General features: G+C 45.7%; 1 protein-coding gene across 2 annotated transcripts in view; it reads left to right on the forward strand.

The window, feature by feature from the left end:
• LOC310663814 (tropomodulin-2) overlaps window positions 1-22,528 on the forward strand; it is a 58,623-nt gene extending 36,095 nt beyond the window's left edge. The window contains exons 6-11 of one of the 2 annotated variants that reach the window (XR_014504600.1): window positions 2,516-2,646; window positions 3,045-3,152; window positions 6,199-6,342; window positions 8,341-8,485; window positions 11,809-19,276; window positions 19,309-22,528. Coding sequence is in view for 1 of the 2 variants with exons in the window: in XM_083412248.1 (XP_083268374.1) it covers window positions 2,516-2,646; window positions 3,045-3,152; window positions 6,199-6,342; window positions 8,341-8,485; window positions 11,809-11,843 (563 nt within the window). In the remaining variant the exon portion in view is untranslated. Of the gene's footprint in view, window positions 1-2,515; window positions 2,647-3,044; window positions 3,153-6,198; window positions 6,343-8,340; window positions 8,486-11,808 lie in introns of both variants that reach the window. The other variant, XM_083412248.1, reaches the window with a different exon arrangement.
• Window positions 22,529-22,736: the final 208 nt, after the last annotated feature.

The raw sequence follows: 22,736 nt of genomic DNA on the forward strand, positions 1-22,736 counted from the left end.
TGAGTCTTCTCTTCTCATGAGGTGGCCAAAGTATTGGAGCCTCAGCTTCACGATCTGTCCTTCCAGTGAGCACTCAGGGCTGATTTCCTTAAGAATGGATGCGTTTGATCTTCTTGCAGTCCATGGGACTCTCAAGAGTCTCCTCCATCACCATAATTCAAAAGCGTCAATTCTTCGGCGATCAGCCTTCTTTATGGTCCAGCTCTCACTTCCATACATCACTACTGGGAAAACCATAGCTTTTACTATACGGACCTTTGTTGGCAAGGTGATGTCTCTACTTTTTAAAATGTTGTCTAGAAGAGTTCTTACCAAGTCTTTTATTCAATATTCACATAGAGATAGATGTAGAAATGCTGTCTCTCTCAGATAATGGCATTGCTCCGAGTAAAATCCCACCCCCTCCGTCTTTCCTATTCTACGTTATCCCTGTGTCGGCTGACCTGTGCTTTCTGCCTCTGGGCTTTCTGTTCTTCTACTCTCAATGCACGCCGGGTCCATAAACTCATTTAAGATGACCCAACACTAGCGAATCTCATTAGGAAAGACATCATCCTAGAAAGAGAGAAATGAGGGGTGTCCCTATTGTTCTACAGAATTATGCTGGTCTGAACTAACTTATGGACATTCTCTGCATGCTCCATCTGTGAATTCATTTGGTGCTCGTGAAATTGCCACATCTGCGCATCCTCCAAGTGAAGAGCTGCTCACTTTGCCAACCCATTATTTGTCAAGTCTTGAGGAGCCTTGCTTGCACAACCATTCTCAATGCTGGCAGCCCTGAGCTATATAAAGCGGCACTGATTATTCCTGCAAGTGCTTTTTAAAAAACAAAACAAAACAAAAACCCCACAGCTTTTAATGCTAATCTGCAATTGTAATTCTTAAATATTAGACTGAGATAAATAGCAGGCTTAGACCACCCAAGCAGCTACCATATGGAAAGCTATACTTCTAGCAACCAGCGATCTCCAAGCCAAATACAAATTAAAGAGAAATTTGAGACAGGGAGCTGCCTTAGACTGTTCCAGCAACCACACAAGTTCTGTGGCACTTTAAAGAGTTGGGATGGGTGAATTTGTCAGCTTCAGCTCCTCATGAAAACCCACCGGCAATTCAAAATTTCTCCTATTATTTGCACATTTTTATGCAATTTCCCCCTACAATTTCCCCCAAATAAGACAGTTCTGCGTGTTATTTTCCACAAACCTATGCAATTATATGCACTCTTGACCCTTTGAAAATGCATTTTTGTATACATTTTTCGATATAAAACCATATATCCTAAAGATATGGTTGTTGTGGTTGTTATTTATTAAATTTATATACTGCCCTATACCCGCAGGTCTCAGGGTGGTTGTTATTGTGATGAAACTGTCTGAATGACTATCTGAATAATGACTGTCACAACAACAACAACAACAACTTATTATTATTTATACCCCACCCATCAACAATAACAACTTCTTATTATTTATACCCCGCCCATCTGGCTGGGTTTCCCCAGCCACTCTGGGCAGCTCCCAAGAGAATATTAAAAACACAATAAAACATCAAACATTAAAACTTCCCTAAACAGGGTTGCCTTAGATGTCTTCTAAAAGTCAGATCGTTGTTTATTTCCTTGACATCTGATGGGAGGGCGTTCCACAGGGCGGGTGCCACCACCGAGAAGGCCCTCTGCCTGGTTCCCTGTAATTTTGCTTCTCACAGTGAAGGAACCGCCAGGAGGCCCTCGAGCCTTGCCAGAATCCCACCCGAAAACAGTGACAAGTCAGGAACTTGTGTGAAAAATGATCTCCCAGAATTCCCCATCCTATTTGTGGGCGGTGAAATTGGTGGTGGGGGAGCATTCTCCTGGATATTTGGGGTGGGGTGGCAATTCTGCTGCAATTTGGATGGTGACAAAAAAAGGAAACTCAGGAAACTCCCTGGGAAAAGTGCTGGCTCACCTGGGCAACCTCAGGTAGCTGCCTCAGAGAATCCCAGGCACTGAAGTTTACCTCTCACAGAGTTACAATTCCCAGCAACTGAACAAGAATAAGAATAAGAATAGTTTATTTATGCCCAGCCCATTCAGCTGGCTTTCCCAGCCACTCTGGGCGGCTCCCAATAGAATATTAAAAACACGACAAAACATCAAACATTACAAACTTCCCTAAATTTCTCTGTGTTTTTAATAATAATAATAATAATAATAATAATAATAATAAAAATCTGGCTCCCAACAGAATTAAAAGCGCAATAAAACATCAACCATTAAACACCTCCCTAAACAGGGCTGCCTTCAGATGTCTTCTAAAAGTCAGATAGTTGTTCATTTCCTTGACATCTGATAGGAGGGCGTTCCACAGGGTGGGCGCCACCACTGAGAAGGCCCTCTGCCTGGTTCCCTGTAGCTTCACTTCTCGCAGTGAGGGAACCTCCAGAAGGCCCTCGGCACTGGACCTCAGTGTGCTGGACGATGGGGGTGGAGATGCCATCCCAATGCATAACTGGTTTATGTTATTTTTAGATGTAGTCAAAGGTGAGAAGGTCAAGCCAGTTTTCGAGGAGCCGCCTAACCCGACGAATGTTGAAGCCTCTTTGCAAAGGATAAAGGCAAATGATCCCACGCTCCTGGAAGTCAATCTGAACAACATAAAGGTAGGGATATCATTGCTGCTCATCTGATCACCCCATTGTGCCATTTTTTTAATTTGCAAATTATTCCTAAATGGTCTTAAATTTGTTTTATAAAGTATTGTTATGACATTACCCCAATCTCTGAGTGGTGAGAGACTTCAGGGTGCCTCCGCTTCACCCAGGGTTTGGTTACCTTGGAATAAGCAGAGACTGTGGCGTCTTTAGGGTATATGGTTTTATTTACACACATATACAATTGAGCATAGGATGAGGGGCTCACAGCATTACCACCCCAACAGATCTTGCTTATCCATTAGAATTCCAGGGAATGACCCTTGTTGTCCCTTCCAACTCTATGATTTGGATTCAAATTCAATAGATATTCATTTTTAAACATTGTATTTTCTTGATTGATACAGAATATCCCCATTCCAACTTTGAAAGACTTTGCAAAAGCTTTGGAAACCAACACCCATGTGACGAAATTCAGCCTGGCTGCTACTCGGAGCAACGACCCTGTTGCAATTGTAAGTTTGAGAAGACTATTCTTGGGGGAGAAAGAAAAAAGTCTTAACTTTTGGCTGAATCAAGGTGCAGTGTTCCTAATGCTGAGAAGCTTTGTCTGTGGGAGTGCAACTCAAAACTAGCTCCAGGGTCGCAGTGTTTTCCAGATTTTGTCATCGAAAGTTCTATCCACGGCTTTCCTCTGCCCTGTTTGAGAGTTCACTCTTTCTCCTTCTTTGCTGGATTTGGGAACATAGGAAAACTAGATTTTGTGTCTGGCTGCTGAGCAAGCAGAAACTAATCAGGCATAGCTCTCCTAACCTCTGCCTTTGATGGAAAAGACCTCACAGCTGTGCTGCTGTTAAAATGCACCAGGGTCCCAGAAGAAGAAATAAAACGGCAATTCAGCATACTGGTTACGGGGGTCGCGAACTGTTTTAGGAAAAAAGCAACCTCCCTCCCTGCTTAAAGGGAGTTGTTCAGTGGCTTCATGGGCCCCTGGGAAGAACCTCAGAGACATCCTGTTGGTGACTCCTGAGTTACAACAATCCAAGCACATTTTATCCAGAAAATAAATTAGGTCCCTTTTTAGAGCTCTAACATCTCTGACTTGTAAACTGCATTGCTGTCTCACCAGCTTCCATAGATGGAGGAAGCGAGCAAGTACAGTGGTACCCCGGGTTACAGACGCTTCAGGTTACAGACTCCACCAACCCAGAAATAGTACCTCAGGTTAAGAACTTTGCTTCAGGATGAGAACAGAAAGCGTTCTCTGGCGGCGTGGCGGCAGCAGGAGGCTCCATTAGCTAAAGTGGTACCTCAGGTTAAGAACAGTTTCAGGTTAAGAACAGACCTCCAGAACGAATTAAGTTCTTAACCAGAGGTACCACTATACGTGCCCCCCCCCCACAGCATCCTTCCTTCCTCTTCATCCCAGCATGCCTTGCTTCTGAGAACCAATCGCAGAAATGAGAATATTCTGATGTTTATACTGGCCAGGCTCCAGCATGCTAAATCCTCCTTCCGCTGAGTCTGTGGCCACTGCTTCATGCCTCGTGAGTTCTTCTTCTTTGGATCGGCAGGGGGGTCCCCACGTTACATGAGGGGACTGGTGGAGCACAGCTGAGGCTTCTCAGTTGGGTCCCCAGGATTGTAGAGCTGAAGAGACTTACTGGAGCTACGCGTTGCAAGAACGCTTTCCTGTGTGGCCACCCTTTGAAGGATGTTTCACATAACCTATGGGTGTCGATTGGACAAAACCTCATCCCACAATTTTTTTTACTGAGGGCCAAACAAGTCATGGCATTAAACAGGCCTTTGCCTTTAACAGACCGTGGTTTGGCAGTATGTTTGGACCAGGCATCGGCAAACTCAGCCCTCCAGATGTTTTGAGACTACAGTTCCCATCATCCCCGACCACTGGTCCTGTTAGCTAGGGATGATGGGAGTTGTAGTCCCAAAACATCAGGAGGGCCGAGTTTGCCTGTGCCTGGTTTGGACCATGCATAGTTCAATGGAAAGAAAGTTCTGGAACTGTGGAGGCGAAGAAGAAGAAGAGGAGGAGGAGGGAGAAGCTAGCCTTTTGATTGGGTTACCTGAGCCACTGTGGGTGGTTTCCAACAAATCAAAACACAATATGACATTAAACATTAAAAAATTCCCAGATGTCTTCTAAAGCTTTTGTAGTTCCTTATCTCCTTGGCATCTGATGGGAGGGAGTTCCTGTGTCTTGTGCCCACCAACCTAATTGAACTTACTGGGTGAAAGCTTAAACGTTGGGCCTGATCTTAACACCCAGGCAGAATCACATGGGTGATGGTGGTCCTTTAGCTAACGGATTCTGAACCATTTAGGCCTCTAAAGTTTAACACCAACAGTTTGAATTGGGTGTAGAAATACATCTGTATGCGATGCAGCTTGTGCCAAATGGATGTCAGGTGATACAGGATGTCATTAACATCAGTATCAAAACTTCTACAATCAGGAACTGGAAAAGCCACATTGTTAGTCTTGGGAAATTCTTGCATACATATCCAATGATAGGAGCCTATATTCTCCTGGGGCCATTACATGTAGGTATTGTTGTTGTTCCTGTGGGATGTAACCCATAAGAGGCAGTCAAGTACAACATTCCTTGAAAAGCTAGAGAAGACATGCGAGGGAATGTTAGGTCCAGCCAGTCGAAACTTCCTGTTCCTCCTGGCTGGAGCAGCCTTCTTTTCGCATGTGATAGAAGGTGGGCGTGACCTAACCTGTCCAGGTAATAAAAGAACGAGTCACGCATCACACCTCCCTCTTTTTGGACTCTTTCGTTTGGCCAACTTTTAGCTAGGACTGCTCTGCTAGCTCTCAGCTAGCAGTGGAATTATTCCCCCATATGGGGTAGATCCACATATACATATTTGTAACTAAGTCTGCCTTCAGGGAGTGGGACGCAGGTGGCGCTGTGGGTTAAACCACAGAGCCTAGGACTTGCCAATCAGAAGGTCAGCGGTTCGAATCCATGTGATGGGGTGAGCTCCCATTGCTTGGTCCCTGCTCCTGCTAACCTAGCAGTTTGAAAGCACGTCAAAGTGCAAGTAGATAAATAGGTACTGCTCCGGCGGGAAGGTAAATGGCGTTTCCATGTGCTGCTCTGGTTCGCCAGAAGTGGCTTAGTCATGCTGACCACATGACCCGGAAGCTGTACGCCGGCTCCCTCGGCCAATAAAGCGAGATGAATGCCGCAACCCTAGAGTCAGTCACGACTGGACCTAATGGTCAGGGGTCCCTTTACCTTTACTGCCTTCAGGGATCCAACTGTGAACTGATGTAAGTAAACTTCTTTTGACTTTGAATAAGATTGCCTGCTTTGCATGTAAAAGGGGAATGTAAACTCTGCTAAGTAAAGAAACTTGCTAGCACAAGTTAGGAAGGATATTAATGAACAATATATTCTCTCCTGCCACCTTGAACATTCCCACAGTTCCTATTACTACTCACCCCATACCAGCTGGTCCCGGGGCAGGTTACAGTACTTTGTGGGGTATCCCGAGATCTGAACTCACACCACTCTTTTCCTCCCTTCAGGCTTTTGCAGATACATTAAAAGTGAACAAGACGCTGAAAAGTCTCAATATAGAATCCAATTTCATCACGGGGACAGGCATCCTGGCCTTGGTTGAGGCCCTGAAAGGGAATGAAACATTGACGGAGATAAAAATTGATAATCAGGTAAGGAAAGGGCAGCAGACTGGAACTTAAGGATTAGCTGGAATCTGAAAGTTGCAGCTTGACCATGAAAATTAGCTGGGAAGCAGTGTCCAAGGTCTTGTGTTCAGCAGTAAGAAGGCAAAGCTTTTGATTTTCCTTAGTACAAGGATGGGGAACCTGTGGCCCTCCAGGTGTTCTTGGACTCCCAGTGCCCATCAGCAGCATGACTGATGGTCAGAGATGATTGACACCATCTGGAAAATCAAAGGTGATCTGCAGAGTTGTCACCTGCCCCACACCAAGGGGCGCCAACTAGAGGGGGCTGAGGACATCCCCCAAAATTTCTAAGGAGGGGTCTAGGCCCCCTCAAAATTCCATGGCGGCCGTGCACGTGTGCCACGGGGCATGCTTGCGTCATGCGCACAAGCCCTTCAGCGTGCACATAACACGTCAGCACGCCTCGTGGCATGCGTGAGTGACATCAGCACACCCTGTGGCATATGTGCATGATGCCAGCACACGTGTGCACGTTGCCCAGCCCCCCTCAATTGTGGGGGCAAGCTGGTGTGCTTGCCCACACCTGATGGCACGGGCGAAGCCATGTGCCTTTGGAATCACCGCTGTGATTGGTGCAGGGTTTTTGCAAGCTGCGTCTTCAGTTGCAACACAGCTGATGTCATATGGTGTCAGACTTCGGGGAATCAGCTCCCTCCTCCGTGGCGGTAGAAGATCAGACAAAAGGAATGTCTTACCAGTTAGATTCTTTAATAATCACAGTGAGAGAGAAAAGAACACGTCTCCCTTGAATGGCGGTGCTCCCAATTAAGGCTCACTCCCCCCTCCGTCCTTATTAATCTACGTCGCTCCTACGTCTTGTAATCTGAGTTTGTACCGTCTGCACTTTCTGTTCTGAGACTTTCTGAGCTCTCCTTGACCTTAGGGAGAGCGGAGAAATGCTGTCCAACGACTGTGAATCTGTTAACCCTTTCTCTCCCAGTGTTTCTTCTTCTTCTAGTTGTTCCCCCTCCAGTATTTCCCAGCTTCTGCCTTCTGAACTATGCCCCTCTGCAAGCCACTATTCCAAATCTATGCTGTCCTCCTGTTCCTGGGAAGATTCGGGATCAGGGGGAGGGGGTGGCTCCCACCGTTCCTCCTCAGTGCAGCCCTCCTTAGCACAGTCCCTGACACATGGGGAAGCAGCCTTGTGAACCCAAAGGGGAGGCCTTGGGGATATTGACCACCTTGGGAGCTGGATGTTCCTCACCAGCCTTGCCCTTGGGCACAGTGACCATGCCCCCACCCCACCCATCTCTTCAGTTGTTGTGTGAAGGGGATCTATGGGCACACAACCCATATGCAGACAGAGCATTCCTATCTGCCCTGGCCATACTTGTGGATTGTGGGAAGGAATGGTCACTGTGTATGTTGGGGGGCATGGCTTGCCGACATGGCTCTGCATCCGCCTTCAGATATTCTATAAGGAGGTAATCTAAACTCCCCCACCCAGTACACATATGCACACACTTAAGATTTGCACAGATCCGTCCCTGGTTACCCTTGTTCCCCCCTCCTCTCTCTGTTTGGTCTCCCTGCCTACCCCATGTGTCTAACCCTTGACTGGAAGCCCTCTGAAGCCAGCGACTTGCTTTTTCCTGTAAAGTACCATGTATGTTGGTGTGCTATACAGCCATACCTTGGGTTACAGATGCTTCAGGTTGCGTTTTTTTGGGTTACGGACCACCGAAACCCGGAAGTACTGGAACGGGTTACTTCCAGGTTTCGGCAGCTGCGCATGCGCAGAAGCGCTAAGTGGTGCTTTACGCATGTGCAGAAGCACCGAATTGCAACACATGCATGCACAGGCACGCAGCTGCGGGTTGCGAATGCTGCGGGTTGCGAACGTGCATCCCGCACGGCTCACGTTCGCAATCCGAGCGTCCACTGTATAAAGCATTGGAGGAAATCTGTGTGTCTGCTTCTTTGTGCTAAGGAAGTAAACTTTTCCACCTCCTTTCCCAGAGACAACAGCTCGGCACAGCGGTAGAGATGGAGATTGCTCAGATGTTGGAGGAGAATTCACAGATCCTCAAATTTGGGTACCAGTTTACAAAGCAAGGCCCAAGAACCAGGGTCGCAGCAGCCATCACTAAAAATAACGATCTAGGTAAGACCTGCTGGTCCTAGCAAGACCTCTGGGACCTTCCTCAGTTGCCAAGGTAACATTTCCCAGCCTTAAGATCCCCTGGTAACATTTCCTCACTAGTCTGAGAACGGTACCAAACATTTTTTTTTTACAGTAGCACTTTTTCAGAGTTAGGATTTTGGGCAGTCGTGCTGGGGAACCTCTTATCCTGTATCCTAATGTCAGAGCAGAGAAATGCCATTAGATAAAGGCACTTTCCTGCCTCCTTTGGGCTGAAGCAGAATGATGCTCGTATACCTGTACAGTAAAGGTAAAAGGGCCCCTGACCATTAGGTCCAGTCGTGGCCGACTCTGGGGTTGCGGCGCTCATCTTGCTTTATTGGCCGAAGGAGCTGGCGTACAGCTTCCAGGCCATGTGGCCAGCATGACTAAGCCACTTCTGGCGACCCAGAGCAGCACACGGAAACGGCGTTTACCTTCCCGCCGGAGTGGTACCTATTTATCTACAGTGGTGCCTCGCAAGACGAAAAGAATCCATTCCGTGAGTCTCTTCGTCTAGCGGTTTTTTCGTCTTGCGAAGCAAGCCCATTAGCGGATTAGCGCTATTAGCGGTTTAGCGGCTATTAGCGGCTATTAAAGGCTTAAGGGATTAGCGGATTAGCTGCTAAAAGGCTATTAGCAGCTTAGTGCCTTAGAAAAAGGGGGTGGGGAGCAAAAAAGACCCCCAGGAATCGCAATACATTTTCGTCTTGCGAAGCAAGCCCATAGCAAATTCGTCCTGCGAAGCACCTCCAAAACGGAAAACCCTTTCGTCTAGTGGGTTTTCCGTCTTGCGAGGCATTCATCTTGCGGGGCACCACTGTACTTGCACTTTGACGTGCTTTCGAACTGCTAGGTTGGCAGAAGCTGGGACCGAGCAACGGGAGCTCACCCCGTCGTGGGGATTCGAACCGCCGACATTCTGATCGGCAAGTCCTAGGCTCTGTGGTTTAACCCACAGCACCAGATGGGGAAAATGTGGCTTTTCCAGATATTGTTGGACTACAAATCCCATCATCCATGCCTGCTGGCCACATTGGCTGGGACTGATTGGAATTGGAGTCGAGCAGCACCCGAAGAGCCACAGGTTCTCCATCCCAGCTGTATAGTCAATAGCAATGGAAATGAGTTCTAATGCTTATGTTCATAGCCTGGATGTGGGTGACTGTAGCTGTCAGAAGCTCCTCTCTCCAAATTTAGAGGCCATTTGCTCATCAGAAGTAAAGCCAGGCAGGGTTCCTTGTAATGGTGGAGACAAGATGATCTCCTTGGCTTTTTGATGGTGCGATGCAGCGATTTAAAAAAATGAGCTGAGAATTAGAAGCCTCTCTTCAAAGCTCAGCCATGAGCTCGGGGGAGTGCTTTTCACTTTTCAACCTTACATTAAGGCTGTACATTTACAGCGGGTGGTGCTGTGGTCTAAACCACTGAGCCTCTTGGGTTTGCCAATCAGAAGGTCGCCGATTTGAATCCCTGCGACGGGGTGAGCTCCCGTTGCTCTGTCCCAGCTCCTGCCAACCTAGCAGTTCGAAAGCACACCAGTGCAAGTAGATAAATAGGTACTGCTGCAACAGGAAGGTAAATGGTGTTTCTGTGCACTCTGGTTTCCATCATGGTGTTCCGTTGCACCAGAAGTGGTTTAGTCCTGCTGGCCACATGACCCGGAAAGCTGTCTGTGGACAAACGCTGGCTCCTTCAGCCTGAAAGCGACATGAGCGTCGCAACCCCATAGTCGCCTTTGACTGGACTTAATCGCCACGGGGTTCTTTTTACCTTTACATTTAAAGCGCCGTCTAGCTTCCCCGCCAACAAACAAGAACAAATATTCAATCAGCAGCCATTGTTGTCTAATCTGTCTGCAAACAAATCAGGATGAACACTCAATAAATAGTCTGGATGCAACTCTGATGGTTTGCTGGTAACTTTGTTTTAACTCCAGACTTCATTGACTAGAGACTTGGCAGAGCACAAGCTTTGTACAGTTGTACCTCGTTTTGCGGCCGGGATCTGTTCCGGAGCCCCGGTCACTAGCCGAAAAGGACACAGGGCAAAGCGCCAAGTCTGCGCACACACGTGGAGTAGTTTGCTCTTCTGCACATGTGCAAAGCGCAATTTAGCGCTTCTGCACATGTGCAAGCGGCAAACCCAGAAGTAACCCATTCCGGTGCTTTGCTGTGGACGTTTGCCGGACTGGACGCTAGACAAGGTGGATGTTTGCAGAGGTATAACTGTATATAGAAGGGTTGGGATAGCTCAGTACGTAGAGCATGAGACTCTTAATCCTAGGGTTGTGGGTTCGAGACCCACATTGGGTGAAAGATTCCTGCATTGCAGGGGGTTGGACTAGATGACCCTCGTGGTCCCTTTTCAACTCTACAATACTTTGATTCTAAGGTCCCAGGTCCAATTCCAGGGATCTATAAGTACGGCTGGCAAATGCTCCTCTCTGAGACCCTGGAGAATTACTGGAGATGCCAGGGATTGAATCTGGAATCTTTGAACTTTCGTATGCAAAACAGTTGCTCTGAACGGAGCTTCAAACCTTCTCTCCAATAAGCTTCACGCAAACTTCACATAATGTGCATTGAGCTCCTTGGAAGAAGGGCAAGACACACCTCTAATACATAAACAAACACAGTTAAATTTTTAAAACAAATTTATTAACAATTTCAACATAACGAATTATCAAAACAAATCATCTTCGTTATTCCCCCTTTCCCCCCCCTCCTACCTCCCCAACAAACCCTCCCCCCCGAGAATTCCCTCAGCTCCTCTCTCTGATTTCTCAACTCATATTATTCTCTGCATATTGTAAAATTGTATACATCCTTACATTATCTGTCTATATTAACCCTCAATAAATGTGTAGGTTTATTCAAAACCTGCCAAGGAGTCCAGTTCATTTTGTTGTCTTCTTAAATAATTTGTAAAAAGTTCCCATTCTTCTTTAAAGTCACAGTTGTCCTTATCTCACAGTTTGCATGTCAGTTTCGCCAGTTCTGCATGGTTCATCAATTCTCTTGCCACTGTTCTTTTGTCGGGGGTTTCCTCATTCTTCTTCCATCCTTGTGCTATCAAGATCCTTGCTGCTGTTGTTGCATACATAAATAAATTCTTTATTTTCCTTGGCAGGTCTTGTCCTACAATCCCTAACAAAAATGCTTCTGGTTTTTTTTTAAAATGTCATTTTAAACATAACACAACACAGTTAATTAACTTTTTTTCCCCAAGTTGCAAAATTAGTAAAACGCCTCGTGACACTTAGCAAGCTGTGTTTTCTCTCCCCCTCCCCCTTCTCTCTCTAGTTCGCAAGAAGCGTGTGGAAGGCGAACGTCACTAGTCTTGCCAGGAGGTGAACAAGCTAGACGTCAAAGAGAGCTGTTCTATCACCCATCTCAGAGAATTCACTGGTCTTAAGGGAAGACACTGGAAAGTCTTTAGAATGAAGCTGCTCGTGTTCCATTATCCCCTCCCCACAAACCTTTTTTTTTAAAATAATGATTCAGCCTGATTTTTCATAAAAACATACTTTTTCTTTTTATCAATGATGTAAAGCCAAAATGCACACCATGCAGGCCAAATAGGCATTCATGTGGATCTTCTGAAACCACTAGAAGTCTTCCGTTGACTTAAAAAAAATAATCAGTTACAAGATGCTGGATGCAAGGCCAGCGCTCACAAATGAGTGTGGCACTTTCTCAGTCCTGCTGAATTCTTTCAGCATAAGTAAGGACCGGTCTCTGCAATGCCACTCTCACACTCTTTCCTTCCACCCTAGCAATCTATAATCATGCACTGAATTAAGGTGGTTCTGAGCCTCTGGTCCTGGGCCCTGGCCAAGACGGGAATGGGAGGGCCTAGGACGGGAAAGCCCAATGGCAACCTTCTGTGCTCATTAAATTCACAAGGGCACAGTCCACTAGGAAGGTCTTCCCACTGAAATGAATGGGAGATGCCTTTTGGATCAGAACTGTCCCTCTCCTGAAACCTACCAGCTCATCTTGCCTCGTAGTACAGCAGGATCTGGTCTGTTCCCATACAAACCACTTAGCTACCTTCCTGAGCGGAGCTCTGTGTGGATCATAAAAGGGACCAAGAGGTCGTTTTTAAAGCAACCTCTCACATCCAGATGGGACCATCTCTCCACCAGCAACCCCCACTCACCAAACGGATCGGCCTTTGAAATCCAGTCTACAATGTGCCAAAAAACAGTGAGTAGAGAAGAGGTTACTGAACAAAGGAGTTTGTTCTAAGTCACACAAAGGCTCAATGCGGACAGCACAACGTGGTTTGCACTAACCATAGTTTAGAGGCCAAAGTATGGTATGAGCTTCCAAACATACAGACAAACCACGGTTCAGAGGAGCTAGTCCGCTTTCATTTTCCATCTGTCAGCAAACCACACTCCATCCGCTCAACACTCGTAGTTCTTATGGTGTGGTTGCCTCTGGGAGTGGAGTGTCACAACTAAGTATTTGGGCATCACACAAACATATTTAGTTCAAACTACGGTTTGCAGATCTGTCAGATCTTGGCTTCTGATCCTGGTTTGCTGACTGATTGCAAACTATTCTTTATTAATTCAGACATCACCGCTAACCATGGTTTGGTGTTTTCTGAAGATAAGGCTGGGATCACCACCTGCCCAGCCTGGGCATCATCTGGAGACAATTAATTCCTGAACCCAAACAGTGGTCATTCAAACTCTGAGTGCAAGGGAAAATCTCTCCACCCAGGCAATCCGAAGAGAAATTGAATTGGGCACATCTTCATACTACCAAAACATCCTGTTCCCTATAACCATTATGTTGCGTGAACCCATCTGTGCTTGTCAAAGCCTACTTTGTTTACAAAGGCTGGAAGTTAGGCTAGCCAGGTTTCTGATCTGTTTTGTCCTGTTGGGTGATGTCATGTAACAAACACTAGCTTTGCCAAAACTTTAATACCTTTACAAATTATTATTGCTGTTATTTCAGGAAGCCGGGGTTGCCACTAACAGTCTCCTTAACTTAGAGCAAAGTGCTTAACTTAAGCAAAGGTGCTGTGTTTTTCAAACCATTTCATGTATGTGTGTGTTTGTGTGTTTAATTACTGACATTTGCATTTATTGCTATTGCCGGCTGCTGAGAATCAGAGATTCCCAAATAGTGGCTGTAGATTGATCTGTGAGTAGCAGAAGAGCAGTGAGTGAAATACCAGATTGCAAGGGGTGGGTTTATTGTTAATGTAGGGACACAGGTGGCGCTATGATCTAACCCACTGAGCCATTTGGGCTTGCCAGTTGGAAGGTCAGCGGTTCAAATCCCCGTGAAGGAGTGAGCTCCCGTTGCTCTGTCCCTGCTCCTGCCAACCTAGCAGTTCGAAAGCATGTCAAAGTGCAAGTAGATAAATAGGTACCACTGCGGCGGGAAGGTAAACGGCGTTTCCGTGCGCTCTGGCTTCCATCACGGTGTTCCATTGCACCAGAAGCGGTTTAGGCATGCTGGCCACATGGCCCGGAAAGCTGTCTGTGGACAAATGCCGGCTTCCTTGGCCTGAAAGTGAGATGAGCACTGCAATCCCAGCCTTTGACTGGAGTTAATCGTACAGAAGTCCTTTACCTTTTCTGTTAATGTACACTCGCTCCAAAGGCAAGCCTGACTCAAGATCCAGTTCTATCAATGAGTCCTCCTTTTAAGAAGCTTTACATAAATGTCCTTAGGGCTGCAATCATACATTCCTTTACCTGGGGTGGGAGAGAGTCTGCCATCTGCTAAGGAGACAGGTAGAAAGGATTGTACTGTGAAATAGTTGATGCAGCAAAAGCCGGTTCTTGCCAGTGAATGAGAAAAAGAGGAGGTTAGAAGATGACTAAGGGCTGTTTCACAAATTATACAGGGGCGCACTCCGGTTTGGCACTGGGTGACTCCTGGGCTATAGGGGAAAAAATTTGGTTTGGTTCACATTTAAAAGCCAATCTATTGCCTCGGCAGTTTCCAAAATAATGAGAATCAAAACACAGGCATGCTTTCAAATTTGCACTTACCCAAATTCTGTAGTGTAATTCTCAAACTAATGCTTACAAAAATGCATCAGTTAGGTTAAAGTTTACCTAAAAATGAATGTGTTAATGAAAATGACATACAAAAATGCGTGGGATTAGGAGTAATTGCTTGCAAAAAGCATGTTCCTTAGTGAAAACTACATACAAGAACGTGTTTATTAGGAGAAATCAGCACTAAAATGCTGAGGAATTTACATGAGGATTTTGTTTAATCTCAAATTGCGAACTAAATTTAAGATTGGAAAAATGAGAGGCTTCCACACTTCTTTCTTGTATGATCCACCTTTTGCAAGAATGCATTGCTAACATTTTCACTTTTCGCATCTATTGGTACACACTTATAAACATCTTAGAGACATAGGTAAGATGCATCAAACGTAATGTGCGAAGAAGCCTAGAGAAAGGGCATTTGCCCAATTTACCTTTTCAGTCTCAGAAATCAGCACATTTTCCATGGTTCAGCAAAAAGCTGACAGAGCCACAGCAGTGAAAACAGCATAACTCTTTCCTTGGCTGTGGGGAGATTGTGAAAAAAGCTTTGTAAATTCAAAATGCTATTTAGATATGTCTGTCTGTGTCTGTGTGTGCAGACACTAACTTGTAGTCTGCAAAATAACCTTGCGTAATCAGAAGCACCAGATTACTCCGTCTTTTATTTGAAAGAATGGCAGCTTATTCTTGATCCCCGCAAGGAAACAAAGAGAGGAAATGTAATCACCCATTTGCTGCTATAAACTCAGTTTAATAAATGGGAATAGAAAACCGAAGCTAGCAAACAGCCTGGCATTTTTTAAATTACTGCGGGTCTCAATCCACCCCCAGCAGCCTTTCCCTCTCTCTGCTCCCCACCCATTCTTAAGAATATTAGAAGAGCTCTGCTGGATCAAGTTGAAGGCCCATCTGGTCTAGCATCCTGTTCTTACAGTGACCAACTAAATGCCTCTTGAAAACCTGCAAGCAGGACCTGAAAGAACAGTTGTCTCACCTCCTGGGTCTTCAGGAGCATACTGACTCCAACAGGTAGACCACAGATGCCGTGTCTAATAAATAGCATTTGATAATCTCGTTCTTCATCAATTGGTCCAATCCTATTTTGCCGCCACCCAAACTGGTGGCAGTCACTACCTCTTGTGGGAAGGGATTAAGTGTTGGGTGAAGAAGAACTTTATTTTGTCCATCCTGAATCTTCTGACATTTATTTAACAAAATTTGTTTACCACTTAAAGAGGAGGAAGAGGAGTTTGGATTTGATATCCCGCTTTATCACTACCTGAAGGAGTCTCAAAGCGGCTCACATTCTCCTTTCCCTTCCTACCCCACGACAAACACTCTGTGAGGTGAGTGGGGCTGAGAGACTTCAGAGAAGTGTGACTAGCCCAAGGTCACCCAACAGCTGCATGTGAAGGAGCGGAGATGCAAACCCAGTTCACCAGATTACGAGTCCACCGCTCTTAACCACTACACCAAGCAGCTTTATCAAATGGCCCCAAGTTCTAGTATTATGAGGGAGAAGTTTTTCTCCCCATCTGCTTTCACAATGGTTATTATTATGTACCTGTGTTGTGTCCCCCTACCCTCTTGCTCACCTTTTCCCTGAGTTAAAAGCCCCTAACATTGTATACTTTCCTCATAGTGGGGTCGGTGGATCATTGTTGTCGCCCACCCTGCTTCTTTCAGGTTTTCTAGCTCTACAATACTCTTTTGGGGGGCTGAGACCACCAGAACTCTGTACACAGTATTCCAGGTGTGGTCTGTCCTGAAATCCCAGCTCCTTCAGCTCCCAGGCAGTCTGTGAGAAGGAATAGGAACTGCGCACGCCTGTGGTCCAGGCACTGTGAAGCAGCTCCCGTTTGCTTCAGCTGAGATCTTCGCTTGCATACAAATGATCGCTTGATATTGCAGTCCTCCAGTAATGAATATGCATCTGTGAGCTCAGCCTCAGGGTAGTAACTTACGACTGACTCATGGCTGTGTTTGTAATCTCTGGAATGCACTGTCAGAGGCAGTCTGGGAGTCATAAGCGGGGGAAAGCGGTGTTGCGCTGAGCTTCTGCTTGTGGGCTTCCCATAAATATCTGCTTGGCTAGTGTGAGAACAGGATGATGCCCGGAGGAGCCCTTGTTCCACCAGGGCTCTCCTTAGGCTCTTATGGAACCCAGCCGGTTTAACTGGGGTCAATGCCTTTTCTCCCCATTAACCTACAATGCTGTTAAAACACAAACTGCCTTTTAGCCGGGCAAGAGCTGCAGGGCCCAATTGCACGCATGGAAGGGTAATGAGCAGAAATCATGCAGAAACAGGATGGCAATGTAGTATATTCCCTACTAGGCCCTTGTGGGGATAGCCTGGTGGAAGATGGTCAGGATAGTGGAATCGGGAAAGGAGGGAGCAGCGGGTATGGGGTCACTTAATCTACCACGTTCCTTCTGGGGCCAACTGATTTCCAAACATGTATGTCTGAATTCATGCTATGCAAAGTACATGAGCACTGTGCATTCATAGCATTCGCCTGGCCTGTGGCAACTTGGCAAAGTAATATTTGTGTGTCTGCGGCACATCAGCCTTCTGTTGAGCATGCCCACGGATGCAGCTTCTGTTTCTGAAAGTGCAGTAGCCCTATAGTTGAGTTGCTTTCTAATATACACAGGGGGACGCGGGTGGCGCTGTAGTCTAAACCACTGAGCCTCTTGGGCTTGCTGATCGGAAGGTCGGCGGTTCGAATCCCTGCAACGGAGTGAGCTCTCATTGCTTTGTCCCAGCTTCTGCCAACCTAGCAGTTCGAAAGCACACCAGCGCAAGTGGATAATTAGGTACCAGTGCAGCGCCATTTTCATGCACTCTGGTTTCTGTCAGTGTTCCATTGCACCAGAAGTGGTTTAGTCATGCTGGGCACATGACCTGGAAAGCTGTCTGTGGACAAACACTGGCTCCCTCGGCCTGAAAGTGAGATGAGCGCTGCACCCCATAGTCACCTTTGACTGGACTTAACCGTCCAGTCCAGGGGCCCTTTACCTTTTCCCCTTACACACAGGTGCCGCTTTCTGAACACAATGCGTTCTCAGGAAATTGTCCTTTATGCAAATGTTCACATAACGAGCAGATGATTTCCATTGTTTCCTATGGGAACATTTCTAATCCGTGCTCTCTCGCCAGTCTTTCTGCCTGAAACTGCTGCAACCAATCAGCGGAAGCCAAACAAGAGAAAAACTGGTTTGTCCAATCTCCTTCCCTCCCTCCCTGGTTTTTGCCCGAAATATCTGACGCCGACCAGCAAAACACAAACAATTAAGGAAGTGGGTAAACTCTGTCTGTTCAGATATCTGAATCAGCCATTTGTGTAGTGAGGATTGGGTATAATTCTTTGTGTTTGGATAAATGAGATTTCAGATAACAATTGCAGGACTCTTTAGACAGGCTTGTAACTATTTACACACCTGATTTTGTGAGGCAGGTAGTAGTTGTCTCTTGCATGACCAGGCCAGGGAAATTTTAACAAAAAATATTTTGTTCTCTGGCATCCCATTGTAGTCCAAAAGTGATTAACTTGTGCGTCTATGAGAAGGCTGCTAGTAAACCTTCATCTTGTGGTCTAGTCACCTGTGTGAATTTATTTGCAAAGCAGCTCTTATCCTTATTTGCCCTTAACTGGTGCATGTAAGCTTGGGTATGAGTGTTTGGATTCGAGAAAAATTCCATGCTGTTTTCTTAATTCTATGCACATTGGAGATGAGTTAAATAAATGTGGCTTTTCCTGGAAGTTGGCTACTTAGCAAATCAGTTTCATTCAACAAAGTACACATGAGATATCTATCAATTCTCCTTCCTGCACACTTGCTGTTGTTGCAGTTAGCAGTGTTCAGTTTAAGTTTCTTTATCTTGACCCCAAGCCAAGAAAGCTCAAGGCAGTAAAATGCATGAAACAAATCAACTGCAATATGCTGTCCATTCCCCCAGGTCAGGAAGATGGGCGCTTGGGAGAGAGCTCAGACGAGGCTCCACCCTGATCTGACAACAGCTTCCTTGTGCTTCTTCCTCCTGAGTAGCTCCTTTGCAGCTAGCCAGACACAGCAATTGGAGTTTGTGCCTGGCTCACTTCTTCTGCTGCTTTTGTCCTGTGGCCCTGGGAGAGATCAGGGGTAGCTGAGGCTGGCCAGGAACCCAAGCAGTTGCTGTGAAGATCTCCAGTCCTTGGGTAGAGATATCTGCATCCATTGTCTTTTCAGGTTCACCGGCAGTGTGAAGATCTGCTGGAGGGTCTTGCTGCTCCTCAGAGGAGACCTCAGGTTCAAGGTCTCAGCCAAGCAGGGCAGGGCAGAATCTTGAGATATATTTAGAACTGGAAAACCATTTTGGAAGATGCAATTCAATGAATTGTTTTCCCCAAACCATCCACGCCTGATATCATGTGTGAAGTCAGGTAAACATGTGGCTGCGAAGGAGCCACATTGGGGAGCTTCAAGTTCACTCATGGTTGCTCCTTGGCAAACAGGGCTCACTAACAACCAGTTAATCAGCCCCTACAGCAAGTTGCGTTGAAGTTGTCCATTTGCAGGTGTGGTACGGGTGCATACCGTGGCTGCAAAGTGATAGTCCTTCTCTTTGGAGACAGCCCCGCCCACCTGTCAATGTGGCCCACAGCTACAAGTGGGAGAGGCAAGGATCCAGCCCACCAGGCTGAAAAGCTTCCTCTCCTCTCTATTGATTAGACAAAAGAACCAAGAGCTTGACTTGGTTTTAGGCAGCTTACTACATTCCATGAACAGGGATCTGGCCTTAGCAAGGATGCCCTGACTCATATATTGCTTTCTCCTTATGGTCACCCTGAGAGGGATATTCTTAAATATATGAAGCAGAGTGCTGTGTTAATTGATTCTTCTTTGATAAGGGTGCCCTGAATGCCAAGAGCGTAATTATAATTGTAACTTCTGTATATATGATGCTGTGTTTGCATGTGGTCATTCTGTTGGACATCCTAAATGTCACTGTTGCAAATGTCCTTTGATCCAAGCCATATAATGGATATATCATTATGCACATGTGAGCAACGTTTTGTAAGATTATGCTTTGTTGCTTAACCCAGCCTTGTAGCCCAATTCATCTTCCTTCTCATTTCTCCTTGGCGGACTTTTTGCACTCACAGGAAAAGAAATACAAGAGTCATACTATTTAAGTGATTCATCCTTAGATTATTCGAGTGGAAATATTTTGATCAACTAGGAGGTGCCTCCAGTTAGTCACCATTTAAAAGTAATTTTTAATGTGTATCAAAAACTTTAGATGACGACTAAAAGGGGAATGCTCTTTAAATATGCCACAACCCATGTATGCCTCTCCTAAAAGCAAATCCCTTTAGAATTATTGTTTCCCCCCCATTTTTTTATTATTTATTTGCTTTGTAAACTGCTTTGAGGTTTTAAAACAATTGAGCGGGGTATAAATTTCATGACATAAATAAACGATCACCCAACAGTGCTATCCTATGCATGTCTACCCTGATGTAATTTCTACTGGCGACAATGGGACTTGCTCTCAGGTGAGCTGATGGAGAGTTGCACAACCAAACATACAAAGATCAGCCCTAGTAAATATTGCAAGTGGTTGGTAGGTGAGTGTACATCAGGCTTATTGGAAGCCTGCTATCCGAATAGTTAGAAGTGACTGCTTCTCCACATATCTGAATACATGGTTCTTATCATCACTTTGGCTTGATGTCAATGATGACAAGCTCTTTTGGTGAGAGAGGGCTCAGCCTGGCATTGTTTGGTTGTCTCTACTAGGCTCCAAGTGATAGGGACGTGGGTGGCGCTGTAGTATAAACCACTGAGCCTCTTGGGTTTGTTGATCCCTTGGGTTGGCGGTTCAAATCCCTGCAACGGAGTGAGCTCCCGTTGCTCTGTCCCAGCTCCTGCCAACCTAGCTGTTTGAAAGCATGCCAGTGCAAGTAGATAAATAGGTACCACTGCAGCGGGAAGGTAAACGGCGTTTCCATGCGCTCTGGTTTCCGCCACAGTGTTCCGTTGCACCAGAAGTGATTTAGTCCTGCTGGCCACATGACCCAGAAAGCTGTCTGCAGACAAATGCCAGCTCCCTCGGCTTGAAAGTGAGATGAGCGCTGCACCCCATAGTCGCCTTTGACTGGACTTAACCGTCCAGGGGTCCTTTACCTTTTTTACCTTATAGGCTCCAAGTAAAATCTGACCAAATGGTAGGCATTTTACCACACATCCACCCTTACCCAGACACCCAAGGAAGAGGGACACACACACACACACCCTCACTGTTTCTCAGGAGTTTACCAACCACTGATCCAAGATAGACAATCAGCAAATTGACATGATGTACAGAGTTAAGGTTGGGGCTGAAGAGGAAGCCTTCTGCCTGACATGCTGGTTTTGTTAAGTGCAAGCAGTTTCAAACCTGCATCCTCCCACCTGAAGTCTGAAGCGGGGCAATCCAGCAACCAGTAAATGAGTGAGAAATTTCCCTGAGTTCTCATTTAAAGGCAAACTTAACCCTAATACACACTTCCCCAAAAAACGAGAGAACAGAGAAACGGCCATCCTTTGAAATCCACAAGTCTCTGAATTTTGCAATACATCTTCAAAGCCTGGTGATGTGTACAAAACTGTGTACCCTACAGTAAAACATGCATTGCAATACATATACCGTATTAGTGAAAATAACATGTCAAAAATGCATTATGGTTTTTTTTGGGGGTGGGATGTGTTGTACAAATGTAATCCATGTCAGGAAGAATTCTCAATGAAATGCTCATGAATTTTCATAAGAATTTTAAAAATAAATAAATTGCAAACTGATAGAGAAATGTGGAGAATTGAACTTAAGGTGAGGCGGGGGCAGGGGAAGAAAGGGAGAAAAACCAAAACTGATAAGGTCCGCCCATCCCTAATATTGCACCATACTGTTGATTGTGTAACACTGCTCTAAGATTTTAGGGTTTTCTACAGTGATTCCTTTGCCAAATGCAGCTTTCCTTAGGTGTCTTGTTCTTGACATACGCTGGCCCACACAAACATTTCAGGTCAGGTCAGGCCACCCAATTGACCTTCAGCTTAATATTCTTAACACTATAGGGACTCGACGGAATTTCTTTCTCACCAAGGGACACAGCTGCCCCCAAGATATGGAGAAAGCTCTTTAAACCCTCTGCACCCTGGCCGTAACACTTTCCAGAAGCACATGCTGTGTTGATAACCAACAAAGGGAGGTATGCTACATATTACACAGGACGGGACCCTCCTAGCCTCCTCTTGCGAGATCCAGCAGGAACACACCCAAATACTGGTCCATTAGGGAAAATGAGGCACTGCCCTCAGCCAGCCCCTACCTGCCTGCCTTCTTACACCCAGTCCAGAAGGTACCACTGACTCTCAGCTTCTTCCCATTTAGTTCCCTTTGTAGAACTCAGAAGGGAGGAGGATGGGGACATATTTGGAATCTGCTGGCTTTGCCTATCATTGGCTCTGGCCAATGGGCACCAGCCTCCGCTGTCCAGCTGAATGCAAACTCACCTGCCCTTTTTCTAGCATTAGTATTTGATCTAGCTTTGTTCTAAGGTCAGCTTCCAAGCAGACGAAGCTCACATATACAAGAATAATGGGACACTAAGGCATGAATTAGAATTTCCACTTCTAAAATAAAGAACATTGCAAAGGTTGGGGATTAGCTAGCCAGGTTTTTCCTTTTGTGTCTCTCTTTTTTGCACTTTGCTGTTATTTGGTGTGTGTTTTTTAAATAAAGTTTTCCATGTGCACTGTTGGCCATTACGTGCAAAGTTTGTGTATTTTTATAGTGTGCAAAATCTATATACACGTTAAATGCTACTGGTTAAGTGCTGTTTGGTTTGCGGGGGAGACGAACAACACTGCAAGTTCATAGCTCTACAGCAAAGGGAATCACTGGAAGATGCGACATTGGCTTCTGATTGTGTTGTTGCTTTTGTAAAATAAACTTTCATAATGATTTGGTTTCCTGTGGCTACTTGGTGCTGTGGAACTGAGACCTGCTGTGGGCAGATTCCTAAGGAATTTATTACCGCAAGAGATGTTGATGGCTGAAAACTCAGGTGGCTCTTTAAAAAAAGGATAAGACAAAATTAATGAAGGGTAGGTGGCAGAGCCATCTATTGCTCTGAACTGAATTCTCTATAAACAGAAGCAGTATATCTGAT

Source organism: Podarcis tiliguerta (assembly GCF_965153285.1).
Source record: "Podarcis tiliguerta genome assembly, chromosome: 14".
In the NCBI taxonomy this organism is placed as follows: Eukaryota; Metazoa; Chordata; class Lepidosauria; order Squamata; family Lacertidae; genus Podarcis; species Podarcis tiliguerta.